Source organism: Galeopterus variegatus, unplaced genomic scaffold (genome assembly GCF_000696425.1).
Source record: "Galeopterus variegatus unplaced genomic scaffold, G_variegatus-3.0.2 Scaffold2448, whole genome shotgun sequence".
In the NCBI taxonomy this organism is placed as follows: domain Eukaryota; kingdom Metazoa; phylum Chordata; class Mammalia; order Dermoptera; family Cynocephalidae; genus Galeopterus; species Galeopterus variegatus.
The window spans coordinates 269,125-281,303 of NW_007728559.1; the positions used below are offsets into that span (position 1 = coordinate 269,125).

Sequence of the window (12,179 nt, forward strand, 5' to 3'; positions counted from 1 at the left end):
GGCGAGTGAGCAATAGAAGCATTTTTAAAAATATATTCAAACTGATTGTTTAATAGGTGCTGCTTTACAGAATGGGAGGGATGTTAGATGTTGGTATATTTTGTGCAAAAATAATTTACCTCTTAGAACATCACAGAAATTATTGGTAGTCCAAATGCTGGAATGGTTCTAAATTTAGTTGAACTTACAGGACATTGTAATCATATACCTAATCATAAAAAGGAATCTGTCTTATTTGTCTAACAAAATTCAAAACAGATTTATACTATTAGTAAATTATGTTAAATCTGAAATACTATTAAGAAAAAAGAAGGAAAATACTTTTTCTTATATTTTTATTGTAAACCAGCTATAGTCAATCATGAATAAATGTGTCTTATTAAATATGTTTACATTAAGAATAATGTCATGGCAAGAGAAGGAAGTTTTATTGACTTGATTGAAACAAAAGAAAAAAACTGGAGAATTGTATCTCAAAACTGTTATTTAAAAAAACTGGATATGGTCTAGCTTATGAAATTATTAATAAGTTAGAAAGAGATATTTACATAAATTCTCCTGGTCAGGGATATTTAATGGAACAAATGTAGCAGGCATATATACTAGGGTGTACAAGCAATATTTCCTCCCAAAATAATTAGGCCAAATTTGTGCCTTGCTTAGTTTGTAATCATAATTTAACATGAAAAAAATGCTGTATCTGTGAATTTAAATATGATCATCTTTTTTAGTATTGTACAAAAGATATATATTTTAGGGAGCAGAGGAATTCATTGAGTGAATGGGATATTCTTTTCTGTTCTAAAAACATTAAAATCATATGCAGATACCCGATGGGTATCCAGATCAAATACATTCAAGACATTTTGTTCACAAAGATGTTATCAAATATTGAAAGGTATAATATCAAATGACAAAATACATTATGCTGAAATTGAAAGCATCTAGGTACAAATAGACTACAAATTTTTGTGCAAATTTTCTGTTTATGAGATGATATTTTGAACCAGGTGGGAGAAGTTAAAGCCCTACAATAAGAAAACATGACTATAGGTAATACTGCATACTTACTAAAAATCCTATCCTTTTGCTTACAGCAAATAGGAGAAAGTAATTTTGAAAGTGTATTTGAATATAAAAAACTTCAGCAAGAAGTAGGAATATTCGTTCTGGCTTTGAAAATAAATGAAAAAGAAAAGTAAATTGGAAATGCATGAATCGCTAAAAGAGAATATTGATAATTATTAGGAAAGTGCTTATCAAATAGAAATTAAGATTGTAAATGCCCTAATTTCATATTTGAAATAGAGATATGAAAAATTAAATGCAGTGTGTTCAGATTTAGAATTTTTGAACTTGAGAAAAGTTGTTTTCTATAAATACATCTGATGTGCAAAAAGCAGCCACTGACTCAGCACTTAAGCATTCTGACAATTTAAGTTCTGTAGAAATTTCATATAAAGTAGTTTAAAGCAACATACTACAATGTCAGTAGTTTGTAATATAAAATAAACATTGTGTTTGGGTCTTCTGGAACTTATTGACATATTTTGCTCAGTGCAATCTTATGCAGTGGTATTCAGAATTTTTAAACAATTCCAGCAACAAAAGAAGTTTCAATCAACTGAAGTTAATTAAAATTTTGAGATTGACACTTGGTCAAGAGAAATTGTCAAACATGGTAATTTGCTCATTTGAAAACAAGGTAGAAAAGAATTAGGTTTTAATTAGAACTATATTATTGATGTGTTTACTTTCATTAAAGCCAGAAAAGCAAAATGATAAATTCTGGTTTTGTTTAAACTTGAGCTAATATTATGAGTTTCAGTTCACCTGCTTTTCAATTTTTCAGTATTTTTTCAACTGCTTTAATTTTCTGGAGGTAAAAAAACATTTAAAAATACACAAAAACTTGTATATAGGGGTACACATTTTTCCTTTTGCCTCAGGCTCCACTATGGCTTGGCACAGCACTGATTCCAGCACAGTTACATCACAGTTTTTGTGACTCGTACATATGCTGAGCCAGGAAGTGTACATGATTTCCTTTCCTCCTTCATTTTATTTTTCTGGAGTTAAGAAAATATATATCTTTTTTACTCATTTGTTTAGTTTTCTGTGCACCTAATGCTCTTTTTAAAAATGTTGCAATTTAGCTGTCTAATGTTTGGAAATATTTGTTCTAAATGTTCACACATATCAAAAAAAAATTATTGGGTGGGGTCTGGAGATCTCCTCTCAGACTCTGTTTCGATTTAAACCAGTTGCTTTCTAAGCCTGGTGCATAGTTTGGTATATCAAAATTTTCCTTTCCCATTCTCTTGTGTTGAATGTCCTGTTTCCTGAGCTGTGAATTCCTCTTTTCTTCCTTTATTCATCATTTTGATGAATCATGTCCTCTACTGGCTTCTTCAGAAGGAGTCCATCTTTTTTTCAGTCCTCGCATGTCTAGAAGTAAATATATTTACTACAATGATAGTCTGGCTAAAATACGTAGGAAACAAATTTCCCATGTAGGTTTAAAAGTATTGCTTCAGGGGGCTGGCCAGTTAGGTCAGTTGGTTATAGTGCAACCTTATAACACCAAGGTCGTGAGTTCAGATCCCCATATTGGCCAGCTGCCCCCCACCAAAAAAGAAATTAAAAGTATTGCTTCACTGTCTTCTTACGTCCAGTATTGTTTTAGAGAAATTTGATGCCATTCTGGCTCCAGTTTCTTGGTATTTAGGTTACTTTGTTCTTTGTGGGAAACCTTAAATGATTATCTCTGGTGTTTTGAAGTTTCATTGTATGAGTACATTCACCCATTATCCTTCTTTTATTCATTATGATAGACATTTGAAAAGCCTTTGCAATTTGCAGATTTCTATTTCGAGGAAGTTTTTTGGTATTATTTCTTTGGTTAATTTTCACTTTCACTTTTCTATTTTTGCTGTACACCTTTTTTTCTCTGTTCTCATTTTTTGGAAACTCCTATTCTGACATTGGACATCCTGCATCAGCTCCTTTGTATGGTATTTTCTTTCCTGCCTTCCAACTTTTTGTCATTTGGTTCAATCTTTTTGAAAAAATTTGCTAAATTTACTTATTTTAGTTGCCATACTTGTAATTTTGAACTGCTCTTTAATTTTTTATTTGTTCTTCAGTTCTGTTTTCATATTTTTTTGTTATTGTTTAATGGATACAATAACATACCTCTCTGGGGACATTAGTTTTATATATTTACATGGTTTTTTTTGTTCCCATCAGTGTCTCTGATGTTTCAGGCCCTTTTCTTTATTCCTTTTTTGTTTATTTTGATCTTTCTCATGTTAAAGGGTATCTTTAGTTTTGTGGTGATCCTTCGTTGCACATACATTATTAAGGAGTGAGGCTAAAAAGTTCATTGAAAACCCTGTGTGGGGCCGGCCCGGTGGCGCACTGCTACAGTGCGTCGCTTGGGAGTGTGGTGGCGCTCCCGCCGAGGGTTCGGATCCCACATACAGACCGGCCGCTCACTGGCTGAGCGAGGTGCGGGCGCAACACCGAGGGTTGCGATCCCGTTGCTGGTCCCGGTCCGGTACGGGCGCGACACTGAGGGTTGCGATCCGTTGCCGGTCACGAAAAAAGAAAAAAAAAAAAAAAAAAAAAAAAAAAAAACCCTGTGTGTTTGGATAGGGACAGGGCTGCTTTTCTTTGCCATACAGGTTGTGCAGTGCAAAATTCCATAGGACAGTATTTACGTATACCCTTTGTACTCTTAAAAATTATTGATATTTACCACATTTGAAATTAAAAATTGTGAAATTTAAAAAATACTTATTGACTTAAAAGTAGCAATAATAAACCCACTATATGTTAACACAAATAACATTTTTTTCTGAAAAATATTTTTAGAAACAGAAAAACATTTAGTAAGAATGACATTTTACACTTTCATGTATCTCCTTAATGTCTAGCTTTAATAAGAGAAAACTGGATTGATGTTTCTGAATGCAGTCTGTTGTGATATGTTGTTTGGTTGAAATATATGAAGAATATCCAACCTCAAATAGTACTTTACTAATCTTTTCAGATAATTATGATTTTTCTCCTTCGATGATACACAAGAATTAGACAAGTAGAAGTTTTCTCTGTTGCGATGTGGAATCTCACTCCATATCACTGAGCTTTTTGTACTTTGTTACATCAAAATCTGTTGGTTTATTTATACTTTGAATGGAACTTTTATCCATGCATGATTTTATAATGTTGTGCATTCGTCACTTGGAAAATATTGGTTCAACAAGTTACATAGGTCTTCCAAGTGTTGACATGTTTCAAGCAGTCACGTTCATTAATAGAAACAATCTCATCGGTGGTGGATATGGAAAGTGTAATTTTTGCTTGATTTTATTACTGGCGACAAACACTATCAGTTGCTTTCCTTGATGTGAGAGGCTTACTTTGTTAATTTTCAAGAAAATGTCTACTGAATAACCAAGTTTAATTATCCATAGTTTGACATTCTTTAAAATAAAAATGTTTAATGGGAGAAAAAGTAGCAAAGTTCAGCTTGCAACTTAATCACAGACCCAAATGCTTACAGTACACAGTAACAGTGCTTTATGCATTCCTGTTTGATCACACAGAACTCAGTCTTTTCAAATATTAAAGACACGAATTCAAAGATTGAGATTTAATAAAATTAGTTTTATTGCTTGTGTGTGGTGGTAAAGAGTACAGTGACTTCTGGTACATTTTGGGTTTAGTGCCACTGCCTTGATTCTTGTTAAGGTGCCAGCATTTTTACTCACCACTGCTTTTGTACCAAGAGTTTTGACCACACATGCATTCTAAAAGTGGCCAGGTGTCTGTGAATCACACTTTGAGAACCACTGATATGAATTACGATGTGAAGGTTGCCTTCTGGATTTGTGCACTGTCCAACCTGCACAATCTGCTTGGGAATTGTTTAGACTTCGATGTAGGAAAATCAGGTTATAAGCTGTTTCTTTGGTGAAAAGGATGTTCTCAAAGTCATTACATATTTTCTTTGGGGCTGATAATTTTCTCCAAAGAGAAATCTTCTAAATTCTAGCTCGGGGTGGTAGGGAAGGAAGTGAGTCCTCTGGCTGCTGGCATTCTTGGAGCCAGGTTGGGAGAGACATTATGGGTCCCTCTTTTTAGTATGTGGAATTTTACTAAATCTTTCTGTTTTCTCTCAGTATCTCATGCCTATCCTTTGCTGTTCCTGTTGTTCACAAGTCTAGACTTTATTCAGTTCAGAAAGTTAATCTTTAGCCTCTGTGGTAGGGGGAGGGATAGGTACCTGTTGTGTGAGTTGGGGGAAGGAGCATTTCAATTTTCCAGCAGTGCCTGTGCTTCATTTTTACCTTTTATGTACTAGATTTTGTACTGGGTTCCTCCAAACACCAGATGTCTTAGGTTCTCTGGGCAAATTGACTATTTTCCTTGTATTTCCCCACTGCAGACATTTTGTTGTAAGATTCTCCATACTGCTAAGTCAATTACCACTCCTCTAGCCACTTCCTGTCTCCTAAAAATTTGTTGAAATTTCTTTAGCAATTAGTACGCTTTTGTGTTTTCTTGGTCTTTATGAGTGAACATCTTTTATTTCTCTGCCTTCATTTTAGCAGGGTTTTAGGAGGGTGAGGAGATAAATGTGTGTGATTAATATGTCATCATCAAATCACAGATTAAGTCAAGCTACTATAGTGGTTAAGAGCTAGACGTAGATTTGAAGCTTTTTCACTTACTGTGATATTGCCTCAGGTTCTCTACTGACCCACTCAGTCTTATTTCTTATTTGTAAAAATTGTGTTTACAATATCTAATATGGGGATTAAATGAGATAATAAATGTAAAGTTCTTAATATACTACCTCACATATCATATGTGCTCACTAACTGATAATTATTACAAATTGTTAGGCCAGCCTCTGACTTACTGATTTTTTTTCCACTGTATTCTTTCCTCCTGATAAAACATTTGAAATAAGCAAAATATTTCTTTAATTTATTATTTCATATTCTTGGTTTGACAGGAGAAGGGTTACCATGACTCTATATACGAAATTGTAATTTCAGAAATGTTTTATCCATGTGTCTATATAATATGTTTATAATAAAATACTATGGATACATCTCGTTATTCAAATTCAAGTTGTGTTTTACTTGTTTTCTATTCAAGTAATTGTAATTATGGCCACATTTGAAGGACAGGTTAAGGAAAGCAGGTTGGTATAACTGGGTCACTGCTTCTTGAACATGATTCACAAACTTCTGGTACACTGAAATTCTTTTAGTTTAAAAAATAGAGTATTTTTTTAAAAATTCTAATTTTAATTATGGGAATTATTCTAGTATACACTTTAGATTAAAAAATTGTTTTTCTACTTTTTTTTTTTTTTTTGCTATTTTAGGTTGCACACTTAAGTTCCTCTTTTCCAGAAAGTTTAGTATAATACAAACAGTTTTTTAAAGAAGCTTAGCTATGAATGTAAAAGAAAAGTATTGTTAATCATTTCAGGAAATTGCAAGACCTAATATGGCTGAAGGAGAAACAGAAACATCAAATTCTGAAAGGTAAATATAAGGAAAAACTGAATCTCTTGAAATTCAAGTATATAAAATAACATTTGAACTGCATTATTTTACAACTAATTGGCAAAGTCTATTTAATTTTTGTTTGTGGTGTTGCTTTTAGTAGTGGCTTTTAATTAAAATAAAACTTTGAAATTTTAATTCAACAAAAATATACTCCAGGTTTTTGGTTTTTAAATTCTTTAAACATGTATAGAACATTTTATAAATTCTTTAAAAAGTGCTTACTACTAAGTAAAATTTTAACAGATTTTAGTTGCCCCTATTAAGTGAAAACAGTTATAAGATACTACAAGTTACAAGATGGGGACAGTTATTGCAAATATGTAATCTTAAATTTTTTTTAAGTGTTTTCCAAAAGCTATAAAGCTATTTCTGTGGTGGAATCTCAGCATAAAAGTTTTATAATTCAGGGATTGGCTTTTAGAGTTTTAATGCTTAGTAGAACCCTGAGGAACACAAGACATTTTACATTTTCACAATGTCTTGAGTTCCTTAGAGTTCTTCTAAGCATTAAAGCAGAAGAGAATCCCGACATTCTAATTAGAACTTTATTCCAGATAAAGATAATTTTATTTTGTCTTTTAAAATAAGTAATTTACCAATTTTTGTCTTTATGCTGTATATTTTGCAGTAGGTTGCTTGTTAATCTGTTGGGATTAACTAATCTATTGCTTCTAAAAAAGCGAATTATGGAATAAAGCCTTAAGAAGGTGTTTCTTAGACTCCACTAGTAAAGATATATCTAGCCATTTTCTTCACCTAGCATTTTCTCTTGAGTTCTCGGGGGTGGAGGAGCTAACAAAAATTCACGTAAGGACTTAAGAGCCTAGTCATCTCTATATTATTTAACATTTTCTGTAAATTGTAGTTAGTACAGTATGGTCCAAACAAAAATAAGAATTATACAAATTTGAAGTGAGGAAAAACATAATGTTTTTGTGTATGATGTAATTGATCAATAAGATCTATGAAAGTGAGCTCAGAATGATTAAAATGAATGAGTATTAATGCAGCTTGGTGTAAATATCAGAATCCTTCTGATATATCAATAACTTGATTACCAAATATAATGAACAAAAGAGTTCATTCACAGTAGAAACTAAAATGAGAATTGTGTAGGATCTAAATGAAGAAAAGCAAAAATTTACTGAGATAGAAAATAATATATTAAAAACTTGAATGATAAACCATTTTCCAAATTAATTTATGAATTTAATAAACATTTAGTTGACAATCCCAATGGGATTTGGTTTGGAAACTGACAAAATAAGTTTATTTTTGCATTTATTAATACCATAATGTATTTAATCAGTCCTCTGTTACTGGACATTAGGTTGTTTCTGTATTCACTATTTTAAACATTGTTTTAATGAGCATCATTGAACAAATATCTTTTACATTTTTAAACTATGAAATTTTTGGAGAAGAGTAATAGAATGTTGGTGATTTGCTCTACTAGATTATAAAGTACATTGTCAATCTATAATTGTCAAGACTGTGTGGTATTGGTACAGGAATTGTCTAAAGGCAAATAAATAGAACAAAGTAAATAGCAGAATAATAGCCTTATACATATAATAATTTGTGAATAATAAATGACCATTTCAAAATGTTGCTAGGATATTTGTGCAATTCATTGGGGAAAAGTCTAAATTCCAGGTGGATTAAATGTCAGAAATAAGGTACATGTAATCATTACATTTATTTTTGGAAAATTAAGCATCCTTGTATCTGGATAAGGAAATGGAGATTTTCTTAGAAATCTTCACGATTCACTAAATAGTTCCTATTAACACAGTAGTGTCAGAGTAAACACATGGAAGCACACATATATGTATATAAACATGTACACATACACATATGTCTGTGATATATTTACATATATTTTTTTCAGGCACGTGTTTATGTTTTTAAATTAGGCTATTCAAAATTAGGGAAATGCTTGTGAATGTTTATCTGATTTTGCGTAGGAAAAGACCTTCCAAGCATAAGAGGATTTACAAATCATAAAAGAAAAATAGATTTTCTTTCCAAATGTATTCTTGATTTTAGGTACTTTTACAAATTAATGAGAACACTTAAATTTTACCTAAAAATAGGCAAGAGATATGAACAGATGAAACTAATGACAGCCATAACTAAAACTGATAGATATTGATTACCTTAATTGATAGACTACCCAGTTCTTCTTTTAATATGTGACTCCAGAGTTTCCTCACCATCTTGCCTAAAAAAATGGCTGCCCCCTAAGTTGTAATGTCATGGCAAGGACTGGGACCTGGATTCGTTTTCCTTTTTGGTGGGCAAATTTGCATTGACTTATTTCGTTTTTAAAACATGTCTTTATTTTGATTGTATTCAGATACATTGTTTTATGAAGAAATAGATAATAAATGGCTTTATTTTTTCAGTAAACAAGATAAATCTTCTTTGGAAGAGAAAAACGAATGTGATGCTAATTCCTCTGAAGGCTCATCGGCAACAAAAAGTGAAGAAAGTATAACAGCTTCAGATAAGGAAGGTGATACCTGTCTTGCAGACCAGGAAACTGGCTCAAAGAAAATCTTCAGTTATGATTCAAATATTGGTGCAGGTAAAGTGGAAAAGGAAGAAGAAATACAGCACGTTCGTCAGGAAATGGAGTTGAAGGTGTGCCAAAGTTCAGAAAACATAATTTCATGTGATCAGATTAAAGATCACAACTCCGTTGAAGCTAGGTTTCCTTCGAAGAATATTAAAGATTTGCGGTTAACATCAGATGATGTTAGCATTGATCAGTTTTTGAGAAAAAGAGATGAACCTGAATCTGTTAGTTCTGATGTTAGTGAGCAAGGCAGTATTCATTTGGAACCATTGACTCCATCAGAGGTACTTGAGTATGAAGCCACAGAGATTCTTCAGAAAGGTAGTGGTGATCCTTCAGCCAAAACTGATGAAGTAGTATCTGATCAAACAGATGACATTCCTAGAGAAAATAGCCCTAGCACAACAGAGACAACAGTAGAGACCTGGCAAATGAAAAAGAGAGAAGTTGAAATTAATTAGTCACTCTGAGTTTTAGGGTATGAACAGTGAGAGCATTTGGAACAGTGCTATCAAGTGAGCTCAGTGGTGCTGTTGTAGAGTTGAGAAATAGAAAAATGTGAGGGAGGTCATCATACACTTTTTTACCTGTCTGTTCAGCCTATGTTATTAAATAAATCAGTTCACCAATAATAGCACGGTTAGTATGGATTTTCAAGAAGTCTTTTAAACATGAACAGGCTTTTAATGAAGGTTAAGTTTGTAATGGAAAGGTCTCATTTAACAATTTTTTTTGAGGAAATGGGACTTGGCTGCTGATATGAGTTGATTATAAGAATATTAGTTATAATAATAAATCTTTTCAAACTTTTATCAGTCCTAAGCCAGAACTCCTTATTACCTATATATCCTTTTCAATTAACTTAAAGGAAGAGATTTAGAAACCGTGTACCATTTGGTAATAATTGATTTAAAATAATGGCTGATTGGCATTGTTAATGGAGGCTTTATTTTGATTATGATGCTGGTAAATGGAGCATGCTGAGAGCTAAATTGACCTAATGAGAATTTGGATGAACGTGAACTTAATTTTGGACTTAATATAACATTCCAGTTTGTCAGAAGCATGTAAACAGAATATTTGAATCTGTGTACCTCCATACAAGTGTTAGCCTGCCAGGCTGTAAGCTTACCTTAATTAAACTTTCAGTGAAAGTGAAAATATTAAAATATAAACTTATATGTGTGCTTTTTGTCAGTGTATAAGCTGTGCAGAAACCCCTTGATATACTAGTTGTATAAAGTAGAAACCCGTTGTTGAAATTCCTGTAGCTCTTATGCTTTTAATATTGTTTTAATGGTCTTCTTTAGAAATAGACCCATAAGAATGGTCTGGAAGCCAAACCAAAGTATGGTATAATGTAGATATTGTAAAGCAGTAAACTGAAAACATGTCCTGGCATGTATTCAGCCATGTTTAAGTAACTTTTCTTTAATTGTAAAATAGAAACTTCAAATGGGACCTAAAGCAGTGATGTAAAAAATTGGTTTTGGGAGTTTAGCCTAATTTATCCATAAGATGGCTGCTAAATTGATTTTTCAGTTGTTTTTTATCATCTAGGAAATAATATAGAAACAAATAATATGAAGAACAGTAGTTTGCTTTGAAGTACTAATAGACTTTTATTTAAAACGCTACATTTTTACTTCTTAAAATGTGCTTTGGATTCTTAAATTTTGTTTTACTGAATGTTAAATGTTTTAAATGGCTATTAAAATTCTGCTGTATATAATAGTTTTTGATTAAATATTTGCAATAAAATCTGTTCCTGAATAATTTTATTTTTCAGATCACTGCTTGATTCAGATTACCTTTGGTGCCTTTAGAAATTATATATCTATTCAAAGAAATTTCATGTTAAAGTTAGTGATAGGATTTCATTCTGTATTCTTTAACTGATACATAATTTATTTTAAATTAGGACTTACAGATTGCCAATATTTACAGAGAATATATTTGCTATATAAATTCTTTCACTTGTAGAGAAATACAATTTAATATTATGCTTTTCTGTCTGCTCAGCAACTTAGACTAAACAGGGAAAATATAAAGTTATTTTCTTGAATATTTGGGGAGAGAGGGAGCTAATGTTTTCATTTTTCCTGCTCCCAAGAAAAGATAGGGAGAGAGGGACCCATTCGCTGTTATTTTCACCTTGTTGGAATATAAATCTATAGCAGGAAAGATTTTTGGAAAAATATAAACCTTAGAAGAGCAGGGAGAAGAAGAATGTCTGTAAAGACCACTTTCTGAGTTTCATTCAATTTGTTGCCAAGCAACGAAACTCTAGATAGAGCACTGTGCCAAAATAAGTCTCTAAGTGACACTGTACCAAAATGAGTCTCTAAGTGCCAGCATGATTCCTTTTGAGCTTTGGTTGGTTCCCACTCCTGTCTCCATATACCTGTAGAGTAGTGGTATTCAATGTAGCTAATAAATGAACTGTTTGTACCTATCCACTATGAGAAAAGGAAGCTGTACCAGACTAAGTCCTTCATTGAGAAGGTGTAATGGTGAAAAAAGGTAGTTTGAAATAAGCATTGTACTTGGTAACATAGTTGATTTACATTCACACACAATCTCCTTATCTCGAATCAGGAATAAACAATTCAGGTGTACAAACCAAACCTTTGAGTAGCAGTGCTCTAGAACAGGGGCTGGCAAACTTTTTCCGCACAGGACCAGATAGTAAATAACTCTGGGCCATGTGGTTGCAATTACTGAACTCTGCCTTGAAGCATGAAAGCATCCATAAATATGTAAATGATAAGCCCGTTTGTGTTCCAGTAAAATTGTATTTATGATGACCGAATGTTGGCTAGATTTGGCCAATGGACTACTATTTGCCTCCTCCTCTTTAGAGTACTATGAACATGAAAGCCAGTGATACACTCCTAGTGACTTTGCTTAAGAACTATCAAGATACCTTAGCAGTTCCCTGTTACCTAACAGAATTATGATTGATTATAAGTATAGTTTAATTACATAAAGAAGCATTATATTAATAT

General features: G+C 32.4%; 1 protein-coding gene across 1 annotated transcript in view; it reads left to right on the forward strand.

Moving 5' to 3' along the window:
* Positions 1-10,947, forward strand: part of ZNF280D (zinc finger protein 280D) — a 114,637-nt gene extending 103,690 nt beyond the window's left edge. Inside the window, exons 21-22 of the mRNA XM_008581737.1 lie at positions 6,511-6,566; positions 8,999-10,947. Of these exons, the coding sequence (XP_008579959.1) occupies positions 6,511-6,566; positions 8,999-9,632 (690 nt within the window). The 3' untranslated portion in view covers positions 9,633-10,947. The remainder of the gene's footprint in view (positions 1-6,510; positions 6,567-8,998) is intronic.
* The last annotated feature ends 1,232 nt before the right edge of the window (positions 10,948-12,179 follow it).